The sequence below is a fragment of the Podarcis melisellensis genome, assembly GCF_964234715.1.
Source record: "Podarcis melisellensis genome assembly, chromosome: 5".
Classification (NCBI taxonomy): Eukaryota; Metazoa; Chordata; class Lepidosauria; order Squamata; family Lacertidae; genus Podarcis; species Podarcis melisellensis.
Genome location: NC_138537.1, coordinates 21,500,958 through 21,521,566, shown reverse-complemented (window position 1 = coordinate 21,521,566; position 20,609 = coordinate 21,500,958). Strand labels below are relative to the sequence as shown.

General features: G+C 41.9%; 1 protein-coding gene across 8 annotated transcripts in view; it reads left to right on the top strand.

Annotated features, from left to right (window-relative positions):
- Nucleotides 1-17,210, top strand: part of LEKR1 (leucine, glutamate and lysine rich 1) — a 65,472-nt gene extending 48,262 nt beyond the window's left edge. For 7 of the 8 annotated variants that reach the window (XM_081910998.1, XM_081910999.1, XM_081911001.1 and 4 more), the window contains 4 exons: nt 3,584-3,677; nt 7,120-7,275; nt 9,654-9,953; nt 15,875-16,446. In XM_081910998.1, coding sequence (XP_081767124.1) covers nt 3,584-3,677; nt 7,120-7,275; nt 9,654-9,953; nt 15,875-16,273 — 949 coding nt within the window. In that variant the 3' untranslated portion in view covers nt 16,274-16,446. Of the gene's footprint in view, nt 1-3,583; nt 3,678-7,119; nt 7,276-9,653; nt 9,954-15,874; nt 16,447-16,677 lie in introns of those variants that run through there. The other variant, XR_014168255.1, reaches the window with a different exon arrangement.
- Nucleotides 17,211-20,609: the final 3,399 nt, after the last annotated feature.

Here is a 20,609-nt window from a genome sequence, read left to right as displayed (position 1 = left end):
CAGGACTTTAGTTTCATTAATTTCAATGGGTCTTCTCTGAGTAGGGCTAGCATTGGCTACAACCCCAGGGTTAGTAGCTAGGGATAGCCATGTCCTCCATTAATTTGTCTAATCCTGAATCTATTTTCCTCAGTAGTGCAGCATCATTTATACAGCAGGTGTTTTCATTTTCATAAGAGTGCAAGCAAATAATTATAATTGTCTAGTGAACACCTCATTTCTGCCGAACTCTCGTGGGATAACCTTTCCCCTCCCTGAGCTGCATGTTTTCAAGTTATTGCTCCCAATCTACAATACTATGGGGTGTGTGTGGATACAGGGGACATGCATGTAGAATTTGAACCACAGAGTTGAAAGCAACCTCAAAGGTCAACTATTTCAACCTCCTGCTGATGCAGGAATTCTGCCGCTATGACATCCATGATCGTTGGCCATCCACGCTCTGGTTAAAACAGGGGTGGAGAATCTCCAGCTCACAAGTCAATCCTGGCTCTCCAGTGGGTCCAGTTTGGTTTGCCATGCCATTTCCCCCAAGCAATAGCCACCTGACCATCAGCTGACATCATTGGCAATGTCAGCTGATAGGTCGAAGGACAGGATTTAATCATGCATTGGCTGCACTGCCCTTTTCCCAGCATAGAACAGGATTGTGCAGCCTTGGCAAGAGGATTTAATCACCTCTTGTCAGCTGATGAGTGGAGATTAAAGATCAAAGGTTGGGGGCTTAAAAAAGAAGGATGGAGACTTTTACAAACCACTTCCCACTTTTGAGAGGTGAGCAAATGGAATTTAGACAAGTGGGTGAAGCCACCCACTTGTCAAATTTGACCCCAAGTCAGATCCTGACAAAAAATATAGTCTTTGGAGCTAAAATGGCTTGCCACCCCTGGCTTAAAATCTCTAGCTAAGAAGAGTCCACCATCTTCTAAGGCAGACCCTTCCACTGAAGCTGAGATTGGTTCATTTCCTTCATGAAAAAATACCCATGGAGCATCTGTGTGGATTTTGCAGAGCTTTCAACATAGTTCTCTGCATGCATTCTTCAGAGGGAAACCATTAACAGTGAAATTGGCCCATAGTGATGGTGTTTAATTTGACTACATTACCTAAGATGTGAATTCTGCAGACTGATTCAACATCTACTAACAATGGGTTTTGGATAGGCTCTTAAAGGTTCTTTAATCCAAGCTCCCCCATAGCCACCCTATACTGAGTCAGACCATTGGTCCATTTAGCTCAGTACTGCCAACACTGACTGGCAGTGGCTCTCTAGGGTTTCAGACAGTGAGTCTCTCCCAGCTCTACCTGGAGATGCTGGGGATTGAACCTGGGACCTTCTGCATGATTTATAAAATTTTCAAACCGTGTCTTAGTGAAATACTGTAACATTACCAATTTATTCAATACAGTAGCCCCAGTAATACCATGTTTCTGCTCTGTAAAGGGCCCCTAAGTGGAAACACAATGTGGATTACATTAGACATGGAGTGGGGTTGAAATTTGGCCAAGACAAGATGTCTGGAGATATGTGAGCTGATCTCCCATTGTTTCTTAAAGTTTAAAAGCAGCAATGAGGAGGGGAGGATTTCAGCCTGGAACTGCAGTGCTGGGGAAGTGGGGCTTAACCCTTCTTCTGTGTCATGTTCCCAATCTATATTGGGCAGCCCATTTGCTTCCTAGGGATAATATTCAGCTACAGTGGTACCTCAGGTTAAGTACTTACCGGTAATTCGTTCTGGAGGTCCGTTCTTAACCTGAAACTGTACTTAACCTGAAGCACCACTTTAGTTAATGGGGCCCCCTGCTGCAGCCATGCCGCCGGAGCACGATTTCTGTTCTCATCCTGAAGCAAAGTTCTTAACCTGAAGCACTGTTTCTGGGTTAGTGGGGTCTGTAACCTGAAGCGTATGTAACCCGAGGTACCACTGTACTTGTGTGGGATATGCATTTTTTCTCTCCCGTGGGGCAAATACCTTGGGTAGGGGGGACAAGAATGGTGCAGTGTCAGGGCCCCAATCCAATCGTGCTGTTTTAAAACCACCACAATGTCTTATCACCTAGTTTGACCCTTAGTCTTTCACTTCCAAATACATGGTCTGTCAAGAGGCCCAACAGACTTTGGATTCCGTAGCCCATCAGTCACTGAGCAGATGTCATTTTGTAGCCTTTCCAAATGGTGCCTGCATTCTGTTGTTTGTTGGAACATGTAGCCCCACTTAATTCACATAGTTCAGTGGAAGTTGAGCAAGTGGAAGTTTCATGTATGTATAAATCCCACCACCGGGTGACTAATAATGTCACCGCATAGAAATTAAAGTTGCAGGTGAAACTTTGAATGAATGGGCTCTTGCTTCTTTCAGAACAGTGCAGTAGTAACGGAAATTAGGAGTCCAGCAAGTGCAAGTTCTTGCTTCACAGGAGAAGCTGCACTTGCTAAACTTCTCCACGGCAGACCTTCATAAGCTAGCAAACATTTATTTGTATAGTTAATTGAATAAAGTTTCACTGGCTGGGACAGAAATGCTAGGAGTCTTCTTTCTCCCTGCAACGTTCATTTTTCCATCTATATATGTTGAAAGTACTCCTTCTGACAAAGAGGCATTTTACAGGAACAGATAGGAGTAGATGGCAATCCAGATCTATCAGCAATCACAACATACCCACCTCTGCCCTGTGGCACCAACCAAGGGCTTTGATACATTCACAGTTCTTCATGTAAGCAGAAGCTGGTGCTTTCTCTTAACACTGCAAAAATTCACAGACCTTCTTGCACAGAGCTCTGTGTACTCAGAGGAACCCTGCAGAGCATCTATCGGGCATCGTTTCAAGCAATGAGATTTTAATTAGAACAAGTGTTCCGAGCCCTTGCCAGCTTCCTTTAAATCAAGGAAAATCTTTTCCAGGGCAACACACCCAGAATACTCTGCAGGTCACAGAGTGATCTCACATTTAAGTCTGGGGATCAGCTGGCTATCAGAATCATTTCCTTCTTCCCATAGTAGAAGCTGCTTTTCTGGGAGATAGTTGAGTGGAATATAAATTGTACCCATACCACCAGCAGCTCCCATCTAATTGGGGCTGGGCATGTTAGTACTTGCTTTGACCTCTGTGCCCAGGGAGGACTGGGAATGAAGAATGATGAGAGCCTTGAAATCAGGGCTGAGGCCTTTGCATGTGGCCCACGAGGCTGTTTTTGTGAAGCCATGCCCACCTTGCCTGCATCTGATGCCACACATGTCAATATTTATCCAGTTATATGATCTGAAAATTATTTCAGGCACAGAAAAGTATTTTACATCAATGTATTCACAAGATTGCACATCAGTAATATTACAAATACCATGCGGTACATGAGAGAGTTGGAATCAACTACATCAATATTTTTAATTATAGTGTGAAGCATACACAGGCTCTGACTAGATTTCTGAGCCCACTGCAGTAATAGGAAACAAAATTAATTAGAAACAGAGAGCATGTATTGTAGTTGAATGGTGAGAGGGAAGGTAAATCTCATAAGCTAGAGCTGGTTTCCCCCACTCTTTCCATAGAAACTCTGGTGTTCATGGATATTTCTCATGTTTAGGGAGTCTCTGCTGATTTCCCATCGGAGCAGAATGGAGCAACTGCAGGAAACATTGAGGCAGAAGGTGCTGAAGGAAAAGAACTGGCAGGAAAAGGTAATACTGGATTTCCAGGGTCACGTTTATTTGTTTTCTCCAACTTCAGTCAGTTGTCAGGCAAATGTGCCCGACACTCATTTCCTAACAGCTTCTGTTCAGCTACGCTTTCATATTTTTTCATCCAAAATTAAGGTTACTGTACAAAAAAATACTGATTTATTTATTTAAAATGTTTATTCCAACATACAACTCCACAGAAACACAGGGCAGCGTATGGCATTTTAAAAAACATGGTGAATGTAAAAGCAGGAGAAGCAGGGGTAGCATTTCTGCTTAAAGACCCAATGCTATAAAACACACGACTCAAAATATTCAGCCATTATGTGACCAGGGAGCACACTTCCACTGCCATTTTGTGTGTTCACTGTATTTGACACAAAAGGCAACATTTGTCTGGAAAGGTGAGCTAGGATCCCTCAGCTGAGACAAAACATGTCTCAGACCCTCTGCATCAGCCTTTGCCAGTCGGGTGCCCTCAGGTGTGGTGGGGGTTGTAGTCAAAAAAATCTGTAGGGCAACAGGCAAACACAGCTCTATACACTAGCGTGGGACCTCCTGAAAATATTAGGGCCCAACTTTCCTCCAGTTCCTATTCTAATACAAGCAGAACTGTGTCACCTATTGACTGGCTATGGAAAGTCCTGACAATTTGTTTGTTTGTTTAAGGTATTTATATATTGCTTAATTACTGAAGTATCGAAGTGGCGAGTCTCCTTTTGAACTCTTTCTCATGGTGAAGAATCTGCTCTTGGTCTCCTCCACTTCTTGCAAACCACACTGCTTGTTCATGCAATAAACCTCAGACGTGTTGATATGCTGCTTTTTAAAACCCTCTTTGAGCAGTTCACACATGCATCACTTGGTTACTTGCAGTTGAATGTGTGAACTTACTCCACTGAATGCCATCGGGGTTTTTTGCAGGTTCTTTCTGTGGTGCCTCGTTTTCATGATTATAACAAACATATAATGGCTCATCTACAGACTTGATTATGTGAATAAGTTCTATATTAGACAGCTGTTCTCTGTCTTCTATTCAGGTGTCTGGGCTGAGGGATCTACAATCTTTTGTTTCAAACAACTTCCTCAAAAGTCTACTTATGTTCTTTACTCATGATTGGTCATTAAACCCCAAGCTTTCAATGCCAGGCTCTTAATGTTCACATCTTTTATCCCAGTAGGCACAGATTATACACATTCATCATCATTTTAGGCTTTTATTAATAAATATATCAAGCTGTCCTAAACAACTTAATTTCTCACATATAGGATATAATTTAGCATGAGGTCACTCTGTTTGCACCATCAGAATTTGTTGTGCAGCTTGACATTTAAAATGGATAAAGAACTAACAGAAATAAGAGACAGCACTTAGATTTGCTAACCAGTATTAAAATGTGCTGAATGTCAAGTGTTCTGAAAATGCTCTCATCAGAGCAAAGAGATGTTGCTGTATTTTTCTTGGGTCATTGTGCCATTACATAGGCATAATGTGTTCCCTTTATTTTTTTAAAAAATCAATCCACATGTTTTGTTAAATGGGAAAAAAATCTCTTTTAAAATTAAGTTGCTTCAAGTGGTGTTTTGGCATTTAATGCACAGAGTTATAAAAATGCTCTGCAAGTAGAAGAAATCAATTGTTGCTATGCAACTTGAACAAGATAATTGAGAAATGTCTTTCAGAATCCTCATTATTATGGTTATTAGTTCCCCTGATTTCAGGTGTTTGCTAAATGGGAAACATTTTCATCCTGAGAGCAGTTTCCAGTGATGTGTCAATACTGCCAGTCAACTTTCATTTTAGACCCCTGTTGGTAATGTTTAAGTGTACTTCAGCCACTTCCCTGACCTGCACATGCAACATATAATAAACACTTGGGCTGCACTTCAGCAGTGATGAGGTCCACTTCTTTACCAGCACAGAGGTGATGTCCTGATAGGAAAAACACCATTATCCTGATTTGTATACACAGAAGGGGTGCTGCCCACACATTTCACAGGGTTAAAAAGCCTGATCTGGGAGCTGAGGCTGTGCTCCCCTCTTTCCCCGAAGAGATGTCCAGCAGTACTCAATCTGACTGGGGTTGGGGTTCTTTCTAGGTTGGGCATCAGCCCAGCAAAATGAGCATAGCAGAGGGCAAGGGCACATTTAAAAGGCACCAAGTATAAGCCCTGCCTGCCAAGGAACTATTGAAGGTGCATTTAAAGACTCCTGATAGTCCTTTGCCGCCATGTTCCTTTTCACCCGTGTCTTCAACTTGCTCCACATTTGACATTATATCAAGTGTGGGGAACGTGGGTATGGCTTGCACCAAACTGCCTTGTGGGCCAAATCCGTACAGCTGCCAGGTTGAAAGGCAGGAGCTCCCCCACTGCTTTTCTGTGCCAAAAAATGTTGACATTTCTCGTAAATGTTCATGAAATTCTCATAATGAGAGCTTGAGAGTGCGCCAAGGTGTGAATCTCTGATTAGAAAGCTGCAATAATGAGATCATCCTTTTGTGTGGGCTCCAGTCATTCTGCTAATTTGCCTTTGAGATATAATCAAAATAATGCTTTTCAGAGCAAGCAAAAGTTCTGGGTGTGCTCTCACTTCCTTGAGCAATGAGAAATTCCTGAGGTTACGTTACAGTGCTTAGGTTCTGTTGGGAGAGAGGGGGAAAGAATAGTGGAGACTATTTTCACCTATGCAAATGGAAACAAAGAGACGTATTTAACAGTTTTTAAGATTTCCAGAAAAAGCCCGTACTTCACCTTCCACAGACAAATGTCCCACCGTTCCCTCTCCCCAAATTTGTTCTTCAGACTGGCTTCAAGCTGTTTCTTTGCATTGCCTTCTGAGGGGTGTTGCATTTTGGAGGCAAGAGTCATCGGGGAACAAATCCCTGAACCCATTTAGGCAACTCTTTAGGCAAAATCGCTGTGTTAATGATTCACTCTTATCAATACAACCCATATTCAGATCATTCAAAACAATATGTTGGTATGCACTTAAGTTCTATTGAAAACAATTGGAATGGAGCTTAGACTGCAGTCCTATGTACACTAACTGGAACTGAGCATCATCAAGCTGGGAGGTACTTGTTTCCAAGTAAACATGCATAAGATTAGCTGGCTGTGTGAAGCTTAGAGACCAGTGGTGCATCAGGCACTTCAGATGGCAACAACAGCTATCTATATCTGTGTGTATTCATACAATATTGCTGATAGCTTTTATATTTCTCTGTGATTAGTGTTATATATATATTATGGTTTTGCATGCTTTGTGTATTTCATACTAATGAAAATGTATAGATATAAATAGATACATAAAGGCTGTTCATCTTGATGAACATAATTTTTTACCACCACCTTTTTCTGAATTGGGTGCCTGTACATTCAATGTAAAACAAGACACGAGTTGAACAGATACTTACTGACACCCAGGTTTTTCGCTTTCTAGATCAAAGCTGATAGAGCAAAGGAACAAGCTCATCACAAAGAGGAGATTCTCAGCCTCAAAGAGGAAGCCAGAATGGAACTAGAAATTGAGAAACAAAAGCATCAGGAATTGATTGCAAAATATCAGAAAGATCATGATGACCAGCTACACCTTAAGGTTTTAGCAACATAGAAATAAACTGCTTTGGGATTTTGACAAATGCACTGGGCAGGGGGGAATTCACTTAATTTCATCATGTAGATCAAATGATACCATGGGGCGGTTAGACACAGTCAGGGTGTTAGACACAAACAGTGTCACAGTCTAGGTTTTGAAGATTTAGAGCTGACATCAATAAACAATCCCAGAATCAATAGTTATTGTTGACATGGGCAAGCAACAAAAGAGTGTTTTAGTTACAGCATGTTGCTCAAACTGGACTTGTTTATACAGTCAAGACGCCCAGTTTGTCATTTCTGAATTGTAATCCTGTCTACAAAATTTGAGGAATCCCTGGGAGTCTCAGGCACACCCTTTTGCGACTCCCTTCGGACTTTTACAGATCACAGTGTTCTTCTGTGTGACTGTGAAATCCATTCATCAGAGGCAGCAGCTCTGCTGTTAAACACATTTATCCCACTTCAGAAAAGAAATGAATCGGGAACCCTCTTTCCATTCATTTTACTTCTTGAGCTCTGGCCCTGGAGGCTGATACTTCAAAGAGTCCAAAGTGACTTCTATGGTGGCTGTCCCAGGAAAACTGATCATGTAAACAGGGTAATTCTCACATGTCTTTGTGCTTGAAGTAAATTCTGATTATCAAATGATAAAAGAATGTGCAATCAATCTAATGCAGTGTTACATTTTGGTATAAGCCCAAAATTCCTAACCCAATTTTTATTTTATTGCTCTGGCTTCTCCTGTTTTGAAAATGCATAAAGATCATATTTGGGGCCGGGAAGGGGGAAGTGATCAAAGTTCAATAGAGGAGAATATGCAGAAAGCTCCAGGTTCCATCTCCAATAGTACTGGACCCAAGTATCTTCCTGGTGATTTTTGTAAGTTTTGGAGAGGGAATGAACTCTCCCCCTAATCCAGTTGGCTGGAGGTGGGGAAAAGCAAATTCTTCACATTTTTTGTGAGGAAGAGGTGTGTCTTACCTTTTGTATGCAAGGTGGCTAGGAGTTCCTTCCTTCTACACCCGCCACCCTCAAAAAAGGACATTTCCTCTTCAATGAAAGAGAAGCTGGCTGGGAAGAAGATAGGATTTGGGCTGCCATATGTCCAGAATTTCCCGGTCATAGCCTGGAATTGCCTGTCAGAAATAGCGTCCGGGAGGAATTTGCAGAAATCGGTAAAAACGTCCGGAGAAACCTGAGCGTATATAGCAACTTTGCCAAAAAAACAAAAAACCCCTCAACAACATTTGTGTCTGAATTTTCATTTTTTGAAATACAGCAACCCCAAGTAAGACCGGAAAAGTAAGGGAAGCTGAGAAGCCATTGGCAGCCACCTCTATAGAGGGGAACAGCCACTAACTTCTCTCACAGTCCCCGCCATGCCTTTGTGCAGCACTGCAGCTCACTTGGCAAGGATCACCTCAGAATTTCTGGATTTGAGAAGCAGGATCTGCTTTGCAGAGCTTGTCATTTGTTAAGACTGGAAATCACCAGGAACAGGGCCTTTTCATTAGACAGGCTCCATTATGGCTCCCTGAGAAAATCCAGCAGCTAACATCCCCACCTCACACAGAGTCTTCAGACATGTCACAAAGGCTTGTTTGTTTGTTTGTTTGTTTGTTTGCTTGTTCTGCAAGGCTTTCAATGCTGACTTCTGGATACTTAAAACTTTTCTACTACATTATTTATGGATCTTTTTAGTTCTTCTCCATTTATTTTATTCGTTTATTGGAAAACAGAGTAAATTAATGAATACAATATATAACATAATAAATATTCCTTGTTCATTCATTTGTGATCTGTCCTTGATCTAGTGCAGTTTGCTCTCTCTCTTGTCCTATTGCAGTAATACACTTACATAAAGAACAGGCGTTCCCACACAACTGTTTATCGTGAACTTTGATTTAAACAGATATTATATATGTATATAGTTTTAATTCTGTCATGGTTTAATTGTTTTTATTTATTATTATTTTCTATGTTTTTTGCTGTCCCATGCCTCCACTTTGAACCAGATATGCCATTCTGCTTTTCCTTTCAACATCCATTCCCCCCCCTGAAAAGATAAATCCTGATTAAATGGGAAAATAATACTTAATGGCATTTTAAGGAAGACAATATTGTGTGGGTCCACGGTGTAAAATGTGCAAGCATCAAGTCCACAATAAATTGGAAAAAACCCACCCCTTTTTAAAGAAAAAAAGGCTACACATTTTATCTGAACTATTGTTAGCACTGCTGATTTATGAAGTGATGATTTCACATCTTTCTCCATCTTTTGAAACCTCACTTAACCCTATTGAAAATGTGTTTAACCAAAGGGGTGCCTTGCCATCACGCCTTGCAAACCAAGGAATGTCATTATTTGTCTTTCAGATACCTGCATTGATATCCAGTGCCACGAATAACCTGAAGATGGAAGTGGCCACCCTTGAAAAGAAACTCTGTGAAGCCCAGATCAAGCTTACAGAGAAGCACCGAGAGAGAGAGGAGGAATGGCTAAGTTTAAAAAAACAAGTTGCCGTGCTTGAGCTCCAGCTGCAGGAGGAACAGAGCGCCCATCATTCAGTGACAGAAGACATGAGAGAAGAAATAAAGAAGAAAACTTATGAGCTGGAAAAACTGACTCAAGAGCAAACGCAGTTGATTCAGAAAATGAGTCAGGTTCAAGAGGAGGTATGAATTCAACCAGGGTTCACAATTGAATGTCTCATCTCTTAAGTCCTTTTCGTGCCTTGTCTTGGTTGAGACCTAACCATCCTAGTCCAACAAACTAGGGAGCAAACCATGAACCTGCACAGTCTTTCTTCCCCAACGTTTTCCTCCTCTCTTGTGTACCTTCCTGGTTGCTTAATGTGTACGTGTTCGTCCAGGACATCAGAGCCAAAAACTAGAATATCTAACCAAGATCAACTTGTGTTTTGATGTCCTAGTATGTAGGGATCTTTCAAAACACAGTTTACCGGTTTGGACATCATGAGAAACTGTGTTAAGAAATAAGGAAGTATTCAGTTAAGACACAATGGAAGAGATGGAGGGAACATCAGGCACAGAGCTTGTTCCTGGTTGAACAAACAGTGGTTTGTTGCATTAGGATTGTTAAGCCCGTTATGTTGAACATGTGGAAGAGGGGAGTGGGGTTGCACATACTGACCTGGCTCCCAAATTCTACATGCTCATTTGACTGTCTGCATCAGTGTAGTAGGGTTCTCCCCGCGTCCTCCAATACTTAAGAAACCCGCTTTCCCAGAAAGCCCTACAAGTATACCATAGTACATGCATAAGTTATTTGCTGGGAGGAGCGCAGAGAGAAGAAATACCATGGTGCATCTGTAGCAGCACAAGCGAATGCCTTCATCTGCCCTAGCTACAACAAAACATGTCTCTCCCATATTGGTCTCTACAGCCACAGCAGACGCTGTAACCTTCCAACAGTTTGTTTTCACCCACAAAGGCGCACTCCTTCATTATCTCCCAAGACAGATGGATGCCAACCAAGTTCTTTGCAAACAGTCAGGCACAGGGATGTCTAGAGCAGGGACACTGCACAATGCTGCTGACTTTCAAATGTTCAGAGCAACATGCAAAAAGGTATCATTGCTTGGCACTTGAAAGCACCCATAGTTGTCTGAATAGAACTGGCTCCACTGATAAGTGTCATGTCAGACGAAACAAATTTTTTGGAAGAGGTACATCTTTGTGTAGCATTTGAGCTGCAGTGACTTTCACACATTTGAGTGTTGCTGCCATCGAGTGATGAGCCATTGTGTGTGAACTCATCCCTCGAGCATGTCTGGTTTGCAGGATACAACCAGGAATATGGGGAATTGATCCAAGCCCAAGAGTATGAGGAAAGATCTAAGGAAACCTTTCTATTGGGACATATTCGCGGAATTTTATCAGCTTATAGAAACAGCAACAATGATGCAGTAAAATCCATGGCAACATCATTCCTGAATGAGTGTCGTCTGGCGCCAGGGTGAAGACATCCTTTGTGGTAGCAGTGTCATGCTGCAGATTGACCAAGGTTGTCTCACTCTGCGCATGACCCTCAACAGAAGCTGTGTCCACATTTCTCCCCGCTCCCGCTTCTCTTCCAACAAAGAGCGCATATCCTTTTGAAGTCTCCAGGGAGTTCTCTGCTAGCCGCAGACAAAGTGCCCAGACACAATAAAAGTGCCCTATGAAATGTAGCTGTCAAGTTCAGTCAGACTGTGGTAGTGACCTTGAATCTTGCAAAATATAGTAGGAATAGTAGTACATAGGCCAGAACAAGACATTCCAAAATAGAATATTCCAAAATACAATAAGCTCCAAAGACTCAGCTGTGGGTGGGAATTATGAGCCAGATGTCAAAAAATTATCAATTCAAATGGGACGTGCTAATTTTCTTTGTGACAACTGATTGGATTAATTATTAAAAGTAATTTGTACCCCAGTTTTTGGTTTTTAAAAATGGCCAAGGTAGCTTATAATAAAATAATTAAACAGTGAAAAAATCAAAACCCTAATACACCCAAAAAGAGGCTAAGAACTGGGAGGTTTCTAAAAAATATATGATTTAAATAGCTCAGATTCCTGAGAGTATAAAACGTTTGAGAAGCTAAACACCAAAATCAAAAAGAGTTCACAAAATGGCAGCCATCTGAGATCAGGCAAGATAAGCCTATTCAGGGACATAGGCCATCTCCGGGTGATTACATCCCTTTCTACAAATTCATGCCATATTTTGGAAAGGGTACTGCAGATAAGGCAACCTAGGGGCCAAACAAGACAATATTAATGTCTTTAGCCCTCATGTGAATAAGCCCTTTTCTAAAACATGCATAGCCAGCATGGATGCAAAGGGGCAATTCAGATAGGGACCGTAGTGAGATCCTCTGCCACAGTACTGATCAATGGATAGAAACAAAAATCAGGTATGGGGAACCTGTGGCCCTACAGATGTTGTTGGACACCAACTCCCATCAGCCCCAGCTGATGGCCAGCCAGGATGGGAGTTGTAGTCAACAACAACTGGAGGGCCACAGGTTCGCTATCCTAGTCCTAGGGGAAAGAGATAGAAGCATGAGGGTTAGGTTTTATCCTTTTGTTTGGGTAAAATGATGGCATGTTTTGCTAAATCTCCACAATCCAGATATTTCCCTTTGTGTGGCATTAGAACGAAGGTAGACAGGTGCAAGCTACACCTGCTGAAATTTCCTCTTCTGTACAACTGTTAATGGTGTAGACCACCCTAGTGATGTTATGCAGTCAATAAGAGAGAAAGTCCTTGATTCATATCTCTTTTTAAAAAAGCAAACCCAAAATTTTGCTAAATACAATATCGAATTGAGAGCAAACATAAACAGATACAACTAGGCCATATGGTACTGACCCATGTGAGTTTGGGTAGCTTTTTAGCTCATCATAAAACTCTGCCACTAAAATAAATATGTTCATCTCTGAGACTGTACCATATGCCCCCCTGTCTCCCACTGAAAGGTGGGAAAGTTGAGCCATTCAAATAGACATTTGCAACCAGAGGCTGTTCAGTTTTATTTCTTGCCTCAAATTTTCTTGATCTTCCTTGCAGGGTGGGAGCTGGTAAATTTTGGGGTATTGATGAAAGAGTGAATATATCACCTTTAAATATTTTAGAACCACCTTTGCTTTTTAAATATTTTAAAAATTGCTTGATGTGATTTTGTCTCTCTCAACAAGGTCTTATTTTGGATTCATACTAAAATAAGACCTCATTATTCAGATTCAGATTGAAATAGGACTACTAATGAAATCAGACTGAGCTCATAATTTAGAATCAGATCCTTCACAATGTCCTTGACTCTATTGGGGTTTGTTTGCTTTTAATTCTTTATAAAATGCAAAACCATCTAACGCTTTTCCAGCCCTTAATGCTCAATGGTTATTGCATGCCAAGGCCCCATGGCCCACAGTTACTTAGCAGATAATAAACACATGTACACAAGTATTTTGGCTTATGGGTTCAAATAGGCCACAATTTTATTGGTTACAGATGTGAGTGATTTGGCTTAGGCATTGGGTGAAGCCAGGCTGTATTTCGACTCCCACCTGTCTGCAGGGAGTCCAACTAAGAGTAAATCACCAATAAGAGGAGCCCTATAACTTACATAAAAGAGGGCCACCCCGAGGGGTCCCCATTGGGTTTGTGGCATGGTCCTAGCCATAGCTGTCAACCTTCCCTTTTGGGAGGGGGAATTCCCTTATTCCAGCGCTGTTTCCCACTGCTTCCCGCTGCTATTCCGGATTGTTAGATATCCCGTAAACTGTCCCCGGGACAGGTGAGGCTGCTGGTCCCTTGTTTTCAAGGCTGCTGATCCCTTATTTTCAAATCTGAAAGTTGACAGCTGTAGTCCTAGCCCACGTCCGGGCATCAGACAGAAGCCACACCCTCGGATCCATTTAAAGATGAGCGGTCTTGCTGCAATGAAGGTGAAGGTAGATGTGTGTGTTAAAAAAATTCCAACTCACTCCTTCCAAGGGCTTGAGGCACATAGACATCGCCAAAGACATTTCTGAACCATGTGAGCTTCCGGGGGGGGGGGGGGATATACGGCCTTTGCAGTTCTGTTGTCAGCAAATCTAAGTGCTATACAGTTGCTGGAAAAGGCACCCAACTGACATTCAGTTCAATGTGGCTTGCACAGTATAATTCTTAATGCTGGGTTACGCACTATGACTCAGGAAAAAGGGTTTTGCTCCATTAAATGCAGCTTGAATATCTAGTATCATTGTGGATGTTTTCCTCTACCATTATCATCCTTTTCTCATTTAACCTTAACCACAATTCTGTTGAGAAAAGTGGTTGAAAATAAAATGGACAACCCAAGGCAGATTTATAAAATTATGAATGATGTAGACATAATTCATCTTGTTTATTTTTTGTTTATTTAATTTACAGACCATTTAGAGAGAGAGTGTGTATGAATGAGACACATATACATACACATAATAAGTACAATGGTACCTTGGTTTACAAACTTAATCCGTTCTGGAAGTCCATTCTTAAACCAAAGCATTCTTAAACCAAGGTGTGCTTTCCCATAGCAGCGGGGGACTCAGTTTACAAATGGAACACACTCAACAGGAAGCGGAATGTGTTCTTATTCCAAGGCAAAGTTCACAAACCGAAACACCTACTTCCGGGTTTGCTCATAAACTAAGCTGTTCTTAAACCAAGGTACCACTGTACAATAAAAACCATGTCAAATAATTTACATAAAGGAACAAATGTACAAAGAATATCCATACAGATAAAACCAGAGAGCATTAATAAGGCAGCATAATGAAGATTATTCAAGCAATATAGCACACTTTCATGCAACTTGCCAATCTCACTCAGCAGTCCGCACAGCCACCAGAACCTTTCACTGCCTCGTACATTTTGTCTTATCGACCAGCCACTCAAACATAAACTACTCGCTTTCAACAATATCACAACTCACATACAAAGGATTACTGCCAAGGACCATATAACACTGGTGCATTTGCTCCCAGTACATTTTTGAGCACAATTAAAAGTGTTGGTATTAACCTTTAAAGCCCTAAACAGCCTCAGTCCTGTATACCTGAAGGACCACCTCCAATCCCACCGTTCACCCCGGACACTGATGTCTAGCTCTGAGGGCCTTCTGGAGGTACAGGGAACCAGGCAGAGGGCCTTCTTGGTAGTGGCATCCACCTTGTGGAACGCCCTCCCATGAGATGTCAAGGAAATAAACAACTATTTGATTTTTAGAAGACATCTGAAGGCAGCCCTGTATAGAGAAGCTTTTAAAGTTTGATGTTTTATTTTTACATATTTTGTTGGGAGCCACTCAGAGGGGCTGAGGCAACCCATTCAGATGGGTGGCATATAAATAAAATTTGTTCCCTTGATTGGGACACTATCGGTTAGAATAGCATTAACTTTTTTGCTGCTGCATCACAGTGTTGACTCCTGTTATGTTTGTGGTCTACTAAGAGCCCTAGATCCTTTCCACATGTACTACTGGAAAGCCAGGTTGCCCCCCCCCCCAATCTTATATTTGTGCAGCAGGTTCTTCTTGCCTAAGTTACCTTTTGACTATGTGGGGTTTTTTTTGTATATTTGGTATTTTAAAAAATGAACAGTGGTATATAGTATTTTAATCAAGCTATATCCAGGGACAGTTTTGTGTCTAGCCAAAGAACCAAGTGGAGCAACCATTTCCAAAAAAGCAAACCTCTTTTGAAGCTGAGTTGAGTTTCAAAAGCAGTTTGTGATGCGTCATGCATGACACTCTGCACTGTTCAAAGGAAAGACAGTTTTAGAGAGCCCTGAGCGCATCTGAACTCTAAAGTACCTCTCTGCATCCCAGGCACAGATGTTCTGTCACCACACCCAAGGCAGAAGAATGCGGCAGCCAATACTTTTACTGACATGAATACGTTGCTTATCTGTTTTCAAGCGTTTCAGCACATAATGCGTAGTCGCTTGTGCACTCTGTTCCTTGAGTCCTCTACGTTTTAAGAAGAAAGCACACAATATTTATACCTTTCCTTTTTGTCTTCCCTGACAAATGCCTTATGAAATATGTGTTTCTTTATGCTCGCAGAATGCTCTTCTCCAGGACACAGTGCGCAGGGAGTGTGAGGAACGGTATGAGCTCACCGAAGCCTTGGCTCAAGCCAAAGAACAAGTCGTGGAGCTAAAGAAACTCGGTGGAAACTTCCAATTGTCACAGTGTTCTCTCAGTCAGGGCAGCCTAACCTCCGCTGCATTGGTCAGCAATCACGGGCAGAGGAGCCCAAACTGTGGGAAAGGAATAACATTCTCGGGACACTGTGGGATTTCAAGAGCCACTAAAGCACCGCTCTCGAATAGGTACAAAAGCAGCATGAACGCAAGCTTGCCTGCTCTGCCTGCGCTGCAGTCCCCAAGCAGAAAAACATCTCTAGATGAATCTAGGAAGAGAATCACAGCAGTTCTAAAAAGACAGATGAGTGAGCTGTGATGAGTCAGGGACTGCTCTCTCTCTCTCTTTTATTGAGAAGAGTCAGGAAAAAACCAGTGGCATAGGTCATTAGGCCACCTCAGTGTGGCCCACAGGGGAAGATACCAGATTTTACTGTTGGGCAATTAGCATGTTTCTAGCACTGAGTGTTGTTGTTTTATATACAAGCAACATCAAATGATTATTTTTTTTTTAAAAAAATAATTTTTATTGGTTTACAACAAAAACACATAATAATTTCACATCCAATTTTTCACAAATTATTTCTTTTCTGGACTTCCTTCAGCTTTTCCGTAAATCATCCATAGTCATTATTTAAGTTACGCATTCCTTAGGTTTGTATTGTCATTATTTAAACCTTTCTTTTTCTATTCCCTTTAAACAATACTTCTCAAATTTCACAGTGCTTCTTTAACAAGCAACATCAAATTAAGCTAAGCAGTGGTTTTTAATCTCACACATGTTTATGTTTTATACTGAAATCATGAATCGGCATTTTGCTTAGTAAATGCTGGTGACTTAGGTCTGGTTCCGACTAAAATAGCAATCTTGTGTATGGGCTTCTGCCTGCAGATGGGGCTTCACGTAAAGGATAAACTGAAGAGCAGGGTGGGAATGTTTCCCTACAGCAAAGTAGATGTCAGGGGTGTCAAGCCTAGCCTTGTTCCTGCATGTAGAAAACTAGTGTGGCAAGGAGAAGACTGGGCTAAAACATTCGTGTGTGTACAGGATATGTATTCAGTCTGAAGTGGTACAATGCAGACACAGATATAGCACGTTGATGAGAATGAGGCCTCTCTACAACGGGTGTAGAGGATATAGTAAATTGATTAAAGTATTTCACACCTACACTATCCTGAAGTGGTATTTTTCACACTGCGTGCCTCCATTGTTAAAAAGTTAATAAAAACATGCAAAATTTTCCCCCACCTCGCAACCTCTGGTTTTGTCCTACTTCGCATGATTGTACTGTGGTGGAATTGCTCTGTTCAAACAAATAGTATTCATAAAGGACCAGTATTTCTCATTCTGACTTCAAGGTTAGATGTGCAAATAGCCAAGCACTGCAGAATGAAGAGAGGTAACAGAATATTTGCCTGAGGAATAAACAAACTGCTTGTGGGGCAAAGGAAAGTACCGCAAAAATTTTAAAACATCACACTGAGCGGAAGCCAAATGACCTGAAGATGTTGGTGGTGGCTCAGCGATGAGCTGAACAGCCATAAGTTGTATAATAACAGCAAAATTGTTGGAAGTTTTTGCTAAATGAGTGTCAGGAAGCAGCAGAAGCAATAGTTTCAAAAGTTCATCTTATAAGCAAATAAATTTGTGTGTGTTATTTTCAACACCTCCACTGCTCTGTACCAACCATATGTGTCCTACTGAGATGCCCCCATCAAACCTAGATTCTATTAAACATGAAGAATCCTATCAGCCAGAACTAGCTTTATCACAATGTTTTCTTCTTCATGTGGCCAGTTATATTATTCACTAAGCTAAGGCACTTTCAAATTTGGTACTGTTTGTGGCACAAACTGTTTGACAGCAGAATAGCATATTACAAGGAGCATGGTTTTATTCTGGAATGTTCCTTTTAGTAAAGGCACATTTTTTAAAAAAAAGGCTCCCTCTGTAACTATCGTATCTTTGAAGTGCTCTGCCAAGCGGTGCAGCTAGATTTCACTAACAAGTGTGTGCCATCTCAGGCCGGAATGAAACGGGAATTGTTTCCTTTTAATTCCTTTCTGCTTTTACCTGAAGACCGAAGTTAAAAGAAGCTGGAATCGTGGTTAATGGATCCAGTGAATGAGAGAGGAAAAACAAGGCATGTCTGGAGGAGGCAGAAAATATTGCAAGGTATTTTATATTAGGATGGATATTTTATTCTAGGGCATGCAGGAAGACACTAGCTTCTAACTAGACAGAAATATAAGAACCTTTTATCAGTCTGATCTTTGGACCCGCTAGGCTGGAGTAAGTGGATTTAATTAGTCATGATGGAGGCAAAGAAGCCATGTCATATTATCCTAAGTGCATGTTTCATGAAAGAATTCTCCATGGAGCTGCTTCTACGGCTGAGGCGATGCTTTTCTGCAATTAGCAGGTGGAATTAGCGCTTAATACAGTGCTATATTTTCCATCAATTCCTGTCTCCCTAGCATATCCAATAAATATCCTTCCACAATATTTACTCAGAAGCAAGCCCGATTCAGCAAAAGGCTCTCTGAGATTTTTAATTAGGCATTTCCTGCTTTGGTAGTTGCACGGAAGGTGCCATTTTATGTTAGTCCAACCATCCCAAAAGTGGCACCTCGCTCCTGCAATTTTTTAAAAAAAATATTTCAATTCTAGGCCTGGGGCAACCGGTAGGCCCAGGAAAGGCAGCAGCAAATTGATGGGAAGAGTACTTTTTAATAAACACAGCTGCAGGGAGCTTTTCATGTGGAGGGCTAAAGGGGTGAGAGGATGGGCCTGTTCCGAAATCAGTGGCTTCAGTGACAGGCTGATGAGCACAGTTCCTTCCACCTGCCTTCCAAGAGGGATCTGACCAAATGCTACATCAGAGACATCGTAGGAAATCTGAAAAGTGGCGCCCAGGCTTGCGCCGGTGGATAGCCTGGCGCTGGAGTGGAGAGGGGGCTTGGGCTGGGCTGGGCAACAGCGGGCCTTGGGCAACAGTTGGGTCCTGGGGCCTTGGCAGGTTGACTGGGGATGCCTTGGGCTCATGCTAGGCCTGGAAATGTTAATTTATTTATTTTTAATCACCCAGCCTCCTACAGTCTGAAGCAGTGTAGTTCACTCTACCAACTCAGAATTCTGTTTTCTTTCAACAAGCCTTGTTGTTTTGCTAATATGTGTTCTTGATTACAGCAACTGGAAGGTATTTATTCCTCCCGTAAGTATCTAGTATGTTGCACACGCTCCAGGAGCAAATAATAATAATGAGTATTCATTTATGCTCAGTCTTCAACAGCATCCATCATTTTCTGAAGCACATTAGAATAATCACCGCCATCTTTTAAAGAGGTTGTTTCAAAAGCGCTCTGCCAGGGGCTTTTCTTTTTCTATTTCTTTTTTTGGCAAAAGGTTTCTCTGCTGGAGGTACAATTTGTGCAATGGACACCCTGAGCCCCCAATGTCGTATTGTGAACTCCTCCCTGGGCCATAGAATTGTAGAGTTGGAAGGCACCTGCAGGGTCATTTAGTCTAACCCCCTGCAATGCCAGAATCGCAACTCGATAATACATGAGACACAAAATCTCTCCAACAAGCCACTGCCATTTTACATTGTCTCTGTCCAGCCCTCAAGAGAGACTCTTCTGCCCACTGAGCAAACATAGGGTTACAAATATCGAGTTATTACAATCTTGCCACCCAGAACCCTGTGTTTGTCATGAATTTCTACTGGCACCAGGATAATAAATGACCTGCGTTCTCAATAAATAAAAGGAGGTTCTTTTTGTACCCACAAGGCAGTAAATATCCTGTTATTACAGAGTTACACCGTTATTTAAACTAGAATATGCAATGGAGGAGAAACAAAATTTCCCCGATTATTAGAACAGAAAGTAGAGAGACGTGCACAGGAACTCATGCTGTTTGATGTTTTGCCACTGCTTTAAGTCTAGTAAGCAAGCATCCGTTAAAGGTTCGTTTTATAGTTAATGCAGAGCAAGCAGGCCCAAGGAGTTAAAAATATTTCACATAATTCCTTAAGGGACGATGACTGACGCTAACACAAGTCTCAGAATGAAAGCCCAATGTTACTAGTGAACGCTCTGTGCCTATTGCAGGACAGAATGTTTTTTTCGTAGGCTCCCAAAACTCTTGACCCCAAAGGGTTAGTAATACGGCACAGTCTATCCAAAGACACCTAGTTCTGGACTGCATCAGCCCGAAGATCACAGCGTGCTGCGTTATTAGCACAAATGGTTTCACACATGCAAAAATACTGGCTGCAGTTGGCTGCAAAGTCCAGTTCGGAATGAGGAAAGATTAGGGGTGGGGGTGTTTCTGCCAAGGCCAGCCCTACCAGTGGACCAAATGAGCAAGATGCCTCTGGTAGCAGGAGCTGGGGCTTGTGAGAAGCAGCTATAGTAGTGCCTTCCGTCCTGCCCTTCTCCCTCAGTCCTCCCCAGCCATTTTCCTTTGCAGGAAAACAGAGCTGGGTGTGTCCTGTCCTGTGCCCTCCAAAGGACCCTTCTGCCATGACACAGTCCCTCTGCGTTGAAGCAAGATTCACCCATCAATTTGCTTGGCTTGTGAGACGGGAAATGGTGGCTTCCATTTTGTCTCTTCAGGCAGCAAAATTGGGGGGGGGGCAGCTCTGCATGGC